Source organism: Hermetia illucens, chromosome 3, assembly GCF_905115235.1.
Source record: "Hermetia illucens chromosome 3, iHerIll2.2.curated.20191125, whole genome shotgun sequence".
Classification (NCBI taxonomy): Eukaryota; Metazoa; Arthropoda; class Insecta; order Diptera; family Stratiomyidae; genus Hermetia; species Hermetia illucens.
This window is the reverse complement of record NC_051851.1, coordinates 114,198,989-114,212,625: the sequence shown is the minus strand read 5'-3', so window position 1 is coordinate 114,212,625 and position 13,637 is coordinate 114,198,989. Positions and strand designations below refer to the sequence as shown.

At 38.9% G+C, this 13,637-nt stretch overlaps 1 protein-coding gene across 1 annotated transcript in view; it reads left to right on the top strand.

The window, feature by feature from the left end:
• LOC119651574 (toll-like receptor Tollo) overlaps positions 1-13,637 on the top strand; it is a 141,880-nt gene that overhangs the window by 77,131 nt on the left and 51,112 nt on the right. The window contains exon 2 of the mRNA XM_038055210.1: positions 4,521-4,831. Within this exon, the coding sequence (XP_037911138.1) occupies positions 4,521-4,831 (311 nt within the window). The remainder of the gene's footprint in view (positions 1-4,520; positions 4,832-13,637) is intronic.

The window sequence follows — 13,637 nt, the reverse complement described above, 5'->3', positions numbered from 1 at the left end:
GTAATCTGCGTTACCCAGTCTTGGTTTGGTGTTTGTTTTCGCTGTTTTCAACATACTTAAAGGACTTCCCAACGAAAGGGAAGAACACAACAGGTTCATTATTGAGTATACTAGTAGTTTGGTGATAATTCCACTATCTACTTCCAGTCCTTACGGCTCCGTTACTCCATCACTTCTGATGAAATGTAATGGTGACCATTGTCAGTATAATTTTACCACCGTTGCACTGCTAAGACTAAGAACTGCTCATCATAACGGTCTTCTCTGAAACCGCGGAGTCTGGTTAAGTCATCTCAAGTTTGGTGATTTCATTAATGCTAGCTTAGCCATGACATTCTGTACAATTTCACCTGTAGCTAAAGACTAAATTTGTGAGTCTTACAGGTCAACATCCTGGCGAAGATATTTCATCAATTTCGTTTCCAGAAGTGTACCTCTAACCACTCATTGCTGGAGTACCGCCGTTAACGATTTCTCTAGTTATTCATGCTCTCACTAAATTCGTCCCCAACTTTCTTCTCCGTGGGCACCTTTCCTTCCATAAATTCGAAACCGCATCATTACAGAAGGCTACATTACTTCCCAAATTCAAAGTGAAAAGGAAATTTCAATATCAAATTTCCTTGAGAATGTCTTATTCGTTTACATGTAGAAACAAATATAGCAATTTAGAAATAGGAAGTTCTCATTTTTAGTTTCGAGCGCACCGAAATTTAATCTTGGCAACTAAATGCCAAGGAGCACCTGGAATAAATATCCAATAATCATCTCCAAAGGTTTCTTCCTCTTTCACAAAAAGTAACTGAACAATTATTAATCAGGGACAGTGATGAATGTTTTTGTAGTGGAGTTAGAGCAATGAAGACAAATAATTAAACTTGTTTGGTCTCTACCAGCTATTACCCTTTTGGTTAACTTCAACTCCCTACTTCTAAAAATATAATGGAATACCAATGGGTAGAAAATCTGCTTGTTTCCTAATTTACCAACTAGGACCAACGTTTCGTTGAAATTAATCAAGGTAAATGTTGCCGTCTGACTATACGTAGATAATAGTATTAATATGTTTGTTAAAATGAAAGTCAACATATTGTATAAATTGGAGTCACTTCGGAAATTCTTTTTACATTGTTGGTATGAGTCCGGTCTCAGTAAATATAACATGACATGCAGAGAAAGTTGATCTTTAGAGTTTATGAAATATTTTTCACCTTCTACTTGCATTTTTGAAAACCATGCAGTAGTTCACAATGAAAATAAATACCAAATCGTTACACCACACACGATTCCATTTGTACTAGGTAGTAGGTCATAGTGTATTTAAATTTAATATGTCAGAGTACTCACATGTGACATTGGGATTCTATGCTGTCTTAGGATACAGTAAATTCACGCGAAATATATAAATATTACATACTATAACTTCATTAATAATATCACAATCACCCCCCAATTCCCCAGTATAAGGCCTTATATTGAGCTTTACGTTTTCGCTGAGGGGGATGCATTTGAGGGAGGCTTTTCTGTAAAATTTGGAAATATAGAAAAATATTATTATTAACCTTATTTGAATCGAGGTTGGTATTCAGATCAAGATTTTATAGACAGACATTTTCATGATTTTTTTCAGATTTTTCGGTTGGATAGTTTCCAAGAAGAACCTTATTTTTTGGGTTCAGCTTCCCCTTAGTAGTCGAGAGCTTTCATTTGATGCCCCCCGCAACTACATTTAAAATGGTCCACCCTTCGCGTGTATATCTTTAAAATAATGCCTCTCACTGCACCCAATATGTCCACCAAATTTCATCTTAATAGATGTAGCCGTTTTCGCCAAAAGCGCATATAACAGGCAGTCAGTAAACCGCCTTTAATAAAGGTTTGCTTTCACACAAAACCTTAAAAACTTGTGGGTAGAGCACTGAGCTATCGCAACAAAAACTCACAGTTCACATCTCACTGGCCGCGGTTATGAAAGTTGTAAATGAGCACCAGAATAAAATCAGGATAATCCGATAATCTGCCCATCACATTGACTCCCAAGAGTACAAAGGTAAAGAATTCGACAGCTGCACCACCCATTGTGATTATTTTTAAGAACATATAAAGAAATTGGAAGGAAGTTTCTGTGTTTTTATGATGCAAGGAATTTGGACTGCATGACTATTCTATGTATTTGTACGAAGCTAATAGATGTATTCTCTTTAGTTGAACACACTCCTTAATGGTATATAGAACGTTTAGACAGTTTGGAGACTTATATTTTAGGCCCTTTGGTTTCATCCCCTGTTGTATTATACTATGCAAGAAGGTTCTGCGGTCAAGAAATATCGCCCACCTTGCTAATTTTAATACTCAGCGCTACTCCATGAAACCAATGACAAACAAGTCGGAATACCAGAAGCTGGATGCTTCGGGTACAAAGGTTTTGGGTTCATCTTGTGAGAAATTTCCTATGCTCGTTTTTCACTTGTACATAGCTAAAAATTCAAAATATTCCTTGATATATCCAACCCCGTCGCTTATATGAGTTCACTTTATTTAATCATGACGTCATACACATTTTAGATTGCAATAAATTCACTCGAAATACAACATTTTGTAAATAACAGTTGTATTTCAGACAGACAGGCAGGCAGCCAGACATTGAAGCGATTGTAATCAGAATTTGTTTTACCGAAAACTTTAAAATGCGTATAAACAATACCGCCCAAATTTCGAACCAGCACTCACAATTTCCGTAATCCTACTCATTCTTTCCTTATTTTCTTTAATTTCGCTGGCACCCTGCCAATTGCCCACAACTATACGGTGACGCACTTTATCCTTATTTCCTTCCCTTTTCTACGCAACTTCTAAGTGTCGCTGGTTTTGAATCGCCCGTCATTCTTCTACATCCTGCCCTTATAAGTATAATTTTCAATATAAGTCTATACTTTTAGAAAGAGGTCCTTACTATTTCTATTCTCAAAAGCCGTTACCATATTCAAGGTATGAACTATAACCCTCTCTCACTTCTCTTCCCTTGTTCCAAATTCGTAGAGACATATGACCGCTCACTTTGTTAAAGTCATAGCAATAGAGCGACTTGGCTCCGTGAAACATCAGTCTATTGTATTTCAGCCCATTCGGCTTTGTCGCCAAATATCTCAAATTAGCGGAGGTACACGCCATTTACACCGAATTCTCTAAAACCTTTGATTTCGTTGACCAAAAGTTACTCTATTCACTTAACTTCACCCATCAATTATTCTAGGATTTAATGCCCGCTTTTCCAGCTGATCTAAAGTATGTTTTATTGGTTCCTCGTCCCATTTTTTCTTCCTCTTCTCTGGAGTTCACCAAGGGTTTACACAAGACCCCTTTTTATTCCTATTTTTCGTTAACGATTTCCATCATTTCCGATGTTTGTAAAGTCTTTGTAGAACTCAAACGCAAAGCTACTTACTCCCTCCTTTAGTGTTTATTTGTAAAAATAAAAAAAAAATACTTGTAAAGGTGAAGCTATGCGTTTAAGTTCCTATATGTACTTCGAATTCCAATACTTTAATGCGCTGACGCTCTGTTTATAAACCAATACTAAATGTCCCCACTTCTTCGATATCGTCAATCATACTTTCCAAATCTCTGGTTTTATCGCCTTGCTTTTTCACTTCAATCCGGTCCTTCTTAACATTTTTCAACTCCGTCGTTACTAGGAAATCTTGAATATTGCTCTGTAACTTGATTTCATTTGACCAATCGTGGCTACCCTGCTTTTGAAGCTGTCCAACGCAAATTCTTCCGACCCCTTTTCTTTGAAAAGAACTTCCCCCCGTGAACTACTCCTCCTGCCTCCAAAGATGTAGCGCAAATATTTTCAAAGCTTCCATCGCAGAGTTCGATAGACACTTTCACTCCTGAATCTCGGGATTATGTCGGTGTTTCAACGCCCTTAAGCTTGGCCCTTTTGAGTCTGTCTCAATTTCTAGTTTTCTGTTTTCTATACTCTGATTTCAGATCTCCTAAGCTACTGACGGGTAATAATAATATATCAAAGGAGATTGCTCTGTGTCCTAAAGACTCATAATGACGTTTGAATAGTTACAGCGAACTTATTAACTATAGTATGTCGATCAGTCCCATGACCGTTAGGAATTTTAGTATGTTTCCTTTTTCTAGGCTTAGAACTTATATTTTGTATGGCATTAAGCATTCTCCCACGCGTATTACACTACTGTGCGCAGGCACCCAACATTCCAAAAACTTCATTGCTCTCCCTACATCTGGAGACAATGTCAACAGGTATCATAGTTTCTCCCGGCGGAAATTCAGCCTTCAGTAGCCCGTGAGTGCTCCCAATATTCTACTATACTTTATTTATCTCTTTCTCTGGTCCCAGCATTTTATATTTGTTTTACTGAGGATAGAACAAAGTACGTTGCCTCAAACCCTTCTCCTTTACGGAGTTCGTCCCATATTGTTATTGTTTGTCCGAACATATTCACCTCAGTACTAAGAACCAATATTTCATTTCTTTTCAGGCTAGATAATCACCACCCGAACTTAATCATAATTTCCGTCTCAATAATCTACTGGTTCAAAACATCCCCCGTAGATGGATGGACGCTGGACGGGAGCAGTGCAGTACCGGTTGGGAACTTCACGAGTAATAGTGTGAACGTCAGTGCCCCGATGAATACAGCAAACAACAATTTTACAATATTGAACATAAATCATGAAATATTATATTCATGCTCAGTGAATAGTATGTGCCAATGTTCGAGTCTCCCAAATGAGTCGTCCACGTTGTTTGAAGTTGCTTGCAATGAGGTCCTACTCTACAAAGCTCCAGGTAATTCACTGCATTCAATCTACAAAGTAACATGTGCACACAACATGCGCATGCATGCATGTGCATACATACAGTGGATAAAAAAAACGCGCGTTCGAAAATCCAACAAAGCAAACACTGATACACGAAACGAAATGTAATTCCTTGGAATAATACAAAATGCCAAAGAAAAAGTAGAAAAATAATGAACACAATATAGTAACCAAAAATACAAATCACGACATCTGTAGGTAGTATAACAAGTCGGGAAACCGGAAGTTGGACGCCTCAGGTATGAACGATTTTGTGTTTCTTATATAAAAATATTTGAGTGTGTATCCGCCACATTAGTATGCAATATATGCATATATTATGTGAGGGTATCCACTTTTAGGTTATATTGACATTCACAGTCTTGAATTTATAAAGAAGCGACAACTTTGACCTATTATAACTTTGTTAGTAATAGTGCGATTTCCACTAAATTTAGTAGGATCACGCTCTATGTTATACCCAACACCGGTTTTTCCAATGTCGTGGTGCTAGAATGAACTCAAGGGGGGTTTTATAGCCAATTATTAAAAATTATAGTAATATTCTATTATTAAGTTTATTTGAACGGGTCTCGGTATGAAGGGTATTTCGGAGCCTAGGCACCATACAGTGGCAGGCCCCTGATTTCTTTCGGATGTTTCGGTTGGGTAGTTTCTGAGAATAAGCCCGTTAAAAAAATGATAACTTTGGACTTCTCGCACTCCCTACCTCTCCAACAAATGTCCAAATTAAGGCCGGCCAGAAAGTATTAATCGAGACCTTTCATTTGATACCCCACATAGCTCTACTTGATGTTAAAAAAATGTACACTCCCTTTTGCATGTATGAAGAATATTAGGTAAAGTTGTTAACATAGAATTATATTGGAATATAATTATGATGGCGTTCAGGGGACAGAGCCTTTAAAGGATGGCAAAAACATTAATTCCGCATCAGTTCATCATCATCAACGGCGCAACAAACGGTATCCGGTCTAAGCCTGCCTTAATAAGCAACTCCAGACATCCCGGTTTTGCGCCGAGGTCCACCAATTCGATATCCCTAAAAGCTATCTGGCGTCCTGACCTACGCCATCGCTCCATCTCAGGCAGGGTCTGCTTTGTCTTCTTTTTCTAGCATAGATGTTGCCCTTATAGACTTTCCGGGCTGGATCATCCAAATTCTTCGGAGGATTCTTCTCTCGAACGCGGCCAAGAGTTCGCAATTCTTTTTGCTAAGAACCCAAGTTTCCGAGGAATACATGAGGACAGGCAAGATCATTGTCTTCTACAGTAAGAGCTTTAACTCTATGGTGAGACGTTTCGAGCGGAACAGTCTTTATAAGCTTAAATAGGCTCTGTTGGCTGACAATAACCGTGCGCGGATTTCATCATCGTAGCTGTTATCGGTTGTGATTTTCGACCCAGATAGGAGAAATTATCTCAAAGTTGTAGTCTCCTATCCTTATTCTTTCCAGCTGACAGAAGACTCTCTATGTTTTTTCTTTTTTTTACGTCCTGCCGTCAAGTCATGGCACTCTGCTCTCCATTCCTGTGGCGAAGTCTAAACTGAGTGGAGAGTGCCGGTGGCGTCATCTGTCCGCTCGCATTCGCAACATTCGAAATGAATTTCGAATGCGCGAATCCTGCCGCGCCACATACGAGCTTCAAAGGAGCAAACGATTGATCTTTCTTCATAGGCTGAGCTGAGTTGTTTCAATACTGTATATATATGCGTTGCCATTCACCCCTTGGTAGGGAATAGTGCATCAACCACGCCTAGGCGCCATCGTAAATGGTTTTATGATACGCTGAAATGCGCTGCCACTCATTCCACCACTCCCCCTATTGTTATATGCCAAGTGCTCTTGGTGCTATCCACTCGTCGGCCATTTTGAAGACTGAGTTCCATTGCATGGCGTAGCCAGCAAACAAATTATGGCCCCTCCTTATTGTGGGGCCATTGTTACTTTCGCCTTCTAATCACATCTTTCATGGGGAATTGGACAGTATACTGACCAAGTTCCCTGTTCGGAAAACTACCAGGCCAGCGTGTCTCCGGAGGAGTGTTGACGAAAGCTTGGATCTTTTGAGGAATGGTGGTGGTCACTTTGCATGTGCTACTCTCATACAGCAACACACAAAGGATATTAGCACAGAACAGGCTTAATTTGGTCTTGGTGTTGAGAGACGTACATTTGGAGATTTAAAATTTTAGGCGAATCTTATGCTCTTAATGCGTCGAGCGGCATTCAGTACGGTTCTACCGTCGCTTCTTACATATACAAATTGATCGGCGTCTTTGATGCTCTGTCCAATAATGCAGATAGGGATAGTGCGATGACCCTTCACACTAAGGCACTTGTTTCAGTTGGTGTATATCTTCAGCCCGACTCGATTGGCCTCTCTTTCCTAACCTAGAGCCGTTTGGATACGGCCCATAAAGGGAGTATGCAAATACCGCTGCAATTGTCACACTTAAAACCCTTCTTTACAATCTTAACGATAGTGCCCTTCTTTCACTCTCTCGAAAAGATCTCGGATTCTGAGTTCCGTACGAATGCAGAATCTGCGGGTAGAGCATTGGTGGCCGAGATGATTTCTCCTCTGCTTGGAAAAACGGTCCGTATCTGCATGTTACGGTGACCACTCTTTTTATTCACAAGGGGCGGATCTTCAACGGGTGTAATGCGGTTAAGAACCCTGGTGAAGTGTTCTTTCCACCTCTCCAGTTCCTAATCATCGTGGAGAAGAGAAGAGTCACTGGACGAGCGAAAGGCTTGAGAACGCATGCAAGTCTTTCGTGATACGGTATACACTTCTGAAATCATTGCAATGTGATCATCTTTCGTTTCCTTGACTAGCGCAATAATAAATTTCCGTTTGTCATGTCGCACACTACATTGCATTTCCTGGGATTGCACACGGTATTGAAGCTTGGGCGTATCCCGCTCGCTATCCTAAGCAGCGACTAATAAAACCGTGAGGCCCTCTCGTTTGACGAACGTAGCCGACAACGTAAGTAGTACCCATGAAAAGTAAATTTTCATTAGCTTTCATCGATGTTCTCAGAGGGATACTTACGGTTTCTGCCTCCAATCAACAAGATAGCTCCTACACTATTAAGCGTCATATACATTTATATAGTTGCCATAAACTCCTACGTGGGGTAAAGCGTGAAAACTACACCTAAGTATCATGACTGTTGGTTTCTGGCGGTTTCAGTGGTGGTGACTTTTCATGTATTACTCCTATGTAGTAGCACAGAAAGAACATTGGAGTGGAACAGTCTCAACTTTATATTGATATTGGACTAAAAACTTTGGTTTTCTTAGCATGTATCTCCCATCGGACTCCGCTTACCTTCTTCTCCAAAACCAAAACTGTTTTTCTGCGAGAGGGTAAGCAGATGTGATCACTGTGGTCGAGGTATTTGAGAAAAAATTATCTAGTCCATAATTTTCTTTAGCCTTCATCCTGTTCACAAGTGGGGTCACCTCATCGTGATCGGTTTCGACATTTGGTTCTATCAAATGCCAGATCTGGATGCAATCGCGAGGCTTTCAAATCCCCATCCAGCGTATTAAACCACGCTTGATTCGGCCGATCGATGGTAAGACTTCGATGTTCAGACGAATCTTGACAAGTGAATTCTCGTTAGCGCGAGTTATGTGACCATACCATCGAAGACGCCTCTCTCGCAATTTTTCCACGATCGATCTGGGCCTAAGCGAACTAAGATGGTGAGACTCTGAAGAGTACTCATCTCCCTCTTGTCACACTTATGGCAATGTGCTTTCGTACCTTGGAAAGCCAAGTTGTAGCAGACCCGAATCCGCTATCTAGGTGCCGAGGAGCCGGTTTCCGACAGACTTCTAAATGTAAAATTCAGGTCCAGGTTAAGGAGCATCACAATTGTACAATGCTACGCACCAACGGAATCTTCCGATATACTGAAAAAGAATGCTTCCTACGAGCAATTAAACACAAAACTCCCCTGGGTTTCCTAAAGGTTCTTCATGTCAATAAAACGTGTCAAAACTTTAAACGCATTTTTCTCGTAACATGGTTGGGCGTAGTGTAAATCTAACAATTCTCAATATTTTTATTTCAAAATTTGACCACTTCTACACAACAAAATTTTGAAGAGAATAACGTAGTTAAGTGAAACTATTTTTAATGACCGGTCAAAATCATTTCTTTTTGATGAACATTGGCAAACTTTAAGGGGCTCATTCCGTGCTTCGGATCCGCGGAATCGATTTTTTTTTGGTATCAGTGCATGTAGTGTAGAATATATGGGTAAAGCGTTTTTTTTCATATTCGAGATTTTATGGCTAAAAATCACATTCTACTTTTTAAATGCGTTTTTCTCTAAACTGCATATTGAAAATCTGTTTCCACCATAGCCCAAAATCTATCCAACGCAATCCTTTGAAATTTCCACTACTTATTCAAAACATATTTCTACGGTCCGCAAACTAGAATAATTGCGATTCATTCGATAGTTTTTTTATTCATTAAAGAAACCTTAAAAAAAACCGAAATTCACAAAAAAAATTTAACACGCCACCAAAAATTTAGGTTTTAATATTTTTTAATAATCCTAGTTGTAGTTATGTCTGCACGTTAAAATGCCGTTTACTTTTTCTCTTTAAGATGATCACAACACGCTCTAAAGTGGCAGCAGAAAAACACCTTTTTTTGGAGATGGGTGTATAAATTGCTCTGTATTTCAGTAATGAACTATGCTATCAGGATGGGAAAATTATTGCGCATGCTCAAGATATTGATAAATATATGGTGAAAAATTCATTACAAATATGAATATCTTTATCCAGTTCTTCACAAAAAGTTCTAAAAAAAGCGAAATGCGTGCCGCAGAGCATCTCAAATTCGATAGGCTTCAGGCTGCAGTGCGACCATTTTTAAGGTTTCGTGTAAAGCATAGCGGAGTGAGGCTTCAAAATGTGCTCCTCAAAAACTGAAACAAATAATCTCAGAAATGGTGCACCTATAGGAAATCTTTGTACGAATGGCCCAAGTCGTTAGAGCGCTGGGCTGTCGTAGCGGAAGGTCGCGGTTCAAATCTCATTGGCGGTAGAGGGATTCGTTATCGTGACTGGATGTCGAATACCAGTCGGCTCAGCTGTGTACCTGAGTTAAATCAGGATAATTATCTTGGGCGAGCGTAATGCTGACCACATTGCCTCCTACAGTGTACTGTATTGGGCCGTTAGGGTCAGAAATGAAGTGTTCTAACACACGTCAACCTCCTGATCCAATATTGATTGTTACGCCAACCATTATTACTATTATTGGAAATCTAAGCCTCAAAATACATCCTATTCCGATATCTTTTCAAATAAAGTTAATAATAGTATACTAGATTTTGAATTCGTATAAATAATAACATAAGGTATAACTTTGAGAAATTTGAATGAAATCCAACTACTATTATCAAAGTTATTGAAGATCAAAATTTTGCATCTCATGCAAATTTATTGCACTCAAAGACGTGTATATATATCATCATCATCATATAAAGTGAACTGCGAGGCCCAACGGGACACTTTAGTTTTCCCTTTTAGTTTTTTTAGGTAGTTTTATATCAATATGGATTACTCGGACGGCGGACATGTGTATGTGTATATATGTATGCGCTAATTAAATCTGCAAGTAGCGTCCAATAGGATAAAACTGTATGTTTTTGAGCACGAGGTAAAGTGGAAATGCATAAAGATGCGTTGGATCAATTTATGTCGGGTGTTTGGCGATTAATAAAGGGATATTTTTCATTTTTAGGTATGTACGAATGGGAAATCGTACATAGAGAATTCCCCACATAAGGTGAACACCCGAAGCGCCCAGTTTTCGGTATCCTGGCTTGTTATATATATCTTCACAAAAATTTATCGGAATATACTTAAATATAAGTATATGCAATAATTACCCTCTCTTGTATCCCTCTACGGCAAAAAAAATGCTACCCTTTTTAAGGTTTATATAAAAAAAAACCTTATTAAAATCGATTCACTGTATGTCTGTCACACGCACTTTTCTCCAAAACGGCTAAACCAATCCGAACCAATTTGCTGGGCGGATGGGAACTATGAAATCCCACGCTTACAGTGAGTGACATAAATTTAAAGGGGTGCTCCCCATACATGTAAAGGGAGGATGTAAAATTTTTTTTCACTGGATATAGTCATGCGCGGTATCAAAGAAAAGGCTTCGGTACTAGTACTTCTCGAATCTGATGTTAGTTTTGACGTAGATTGTACAGTGCGCGAGTAAAGAACCAAAAAAAGGCCACTTAAAGTGACACAGGACTAATTTTTGAAGCTACCGAACCAAAAAATTTGAAAAAAAACTGAGGGTGGTGCGCTTGTGTAAAATCTAGGTCTCAAAGTATGTACCATTCCGACATCTCAAATAAATCTACTAATAGGATATTACCAACTTTTGGAAATTGGCTCGAAGTTATCGAAGTTCACCCTAGGAGTACTAAGTAAGGGCAAAATATCGCATGCGCCTGCCATGAAAATCCGACTATTAGTGTCAAAGTTATAGCATTTCAAACTTATCACTTTCGCGTGAATTTACTGCATCCTAAGCCATGTAAACAAGATTCTGACGTCATACTTAACGACTATAATTGACATTCAAGTGAAATATTAAAATTCGATTCATGAAGAATCTATTTATCCCCAGCCCTTTTCAAGGTTTTGTATGTAACATAACCTTATTAGAAACTATGTCTATATGACTGTCTGTCTACCTATGCGGCCGCCACACCCCATTTACGAAATCCGAAAGAGCATATGGTCTGTCAAAACCCTTTACATATAGCCAGTGGCGCCATTTTCTGTTGAGTTTAAGGGGGTTCCCCATACATGCGAAAGGGAGAAGCATCTTTTTTCATAGAATATGTCCATTTGGGGTATCAAATGAAAGGGTTCAATTCGTACTTTTCGAAACTTGATATCGGGTGAAACGTAGAGGAGTGAAGACTCAATATATGACCCTCAAAAAGTGTAACAGTCTCGTTCTCAGAACTAACTGAAAAATCATAATTGTGCATCCTACGAAATCTAGGCCTCAAAACATAGACCACCTCGTTCCGATATCCGCACAAATAAAGTTAATAATAGTATATTAGCATATTTTTGAAATTTGGCCCAAACCCCTTAAGTTCATGATAAATGTAAAAATGTGGCATTTGTATAAGCGATAACATAAACTTTCCAGTAGGCTGCAATATACTAAACTATATTAAAGCAAAATTTTGCGGGTCTAGGATGAGCTTAACAGGGGTTCGCATTCAATTTGAAAAGTATATTAATGCACTATTATTAACTTCATTTGAACAGATATCGGTATTTCGGAGCATATATCCATATATCGGTTAAACCGTTTCTAGGGAAAATCTGATAGACAGATAGACAAACAGACACTAAACTGATTTTAAGCTGTGAAGGAAAAGGCTGCAACAGTCCGACACAAAGCAGTAAGGAATGAAATATCCTTCACATGTCCCGAACTAACGTATATTTCAACCTCACTCTCTTAGCAATTAGTATCGTTCGTATTTTACACAATCCAAACAGCTCTTCCTCAAATTTTAGGTTATTTGATGACAAAAACACAACAGTGATAGCATTATAAAAAATCTAAATAGTCTATAGTGCAGCCACCTAAAACTCCTATTTTTCAATATCCTATCCTGCGTTTAAAGAAACATATTCATATGGACATGTATGTGACTGCTGAATGGTGGTACTCTCAACAAAACCACACTTACAGAGGTAGGCGCACACCATACCTATTTCAACGAAACTATTCATGAACCATAGTGCAGTCGCTGTTAAACTCAATAAAATAGGTTCCTATGACCAATATTCAAACTTCAACTGCAAAACGGGGTGCACAAAGAACTAGGAAACATTTCAGGAACAAACCAAACTAAAAACAAAGCGAAAACGTGGGAAAATAACAATGAAGCTGGTGAATGTTATACTCATGTTGTCCTTTTTTCGTGGCTTTATTTTCCGACAGGCGCACAATCAAAGCCATGAGAGGGTTATTTAATCGCCAAAGACGTGCCGTAAGTTTCCCGTGCACTTTGCGTCGGCTAAAGCGCGCTGTGTGCAAGCATTGCGGATATTACGCTCAAGAAGCAAATGACCTACATTTATCTGGGAAACATCTGCCTATTTGCACACGAACGAATTATTTAGGTTATCTCCAGAGGTTGTTCGCTTTCATGGCATATTTTCATAAGGATGCAGACTCCCCCGATGAATGATAAAAGCTTTATGGCAATAGCGGTTCTCTTTAAAGACCAGGATAATTGGGCATGACTGTCAATCATTTGTTCGTGTTTATATGGCGGAGAGGAACATTCTATCCACACTCCTACTCAACGGGATACCACATATGTCCTCTTCTACATTGTCCCCGGGTCCCCAGTTCATGAATGGGCAATAAATTTGAATTTTCAAACAAATACAGAAAACATGAAATGTGAAAGCGGATCCAGCAAAGGGGCTTTTTATAAAACCCACTTTTCAGAAAAATGCCAACAGAATAATAAGCGAACAAGACGTCTGGAAATAAATTGTTTTATAATTTACTCACCATTCCATAGCGGGTAATAGATGAAAGGTAAAATTACGTCAACCATTTTCAAAAAAAATAAGGTCTTGTTTTACACAAAACCTTAAAACATGCCGCTGACGTTTTACAAATTCGAAAATAATGTGAAACGGACCTCATTGCCTGGCCACTTTAAA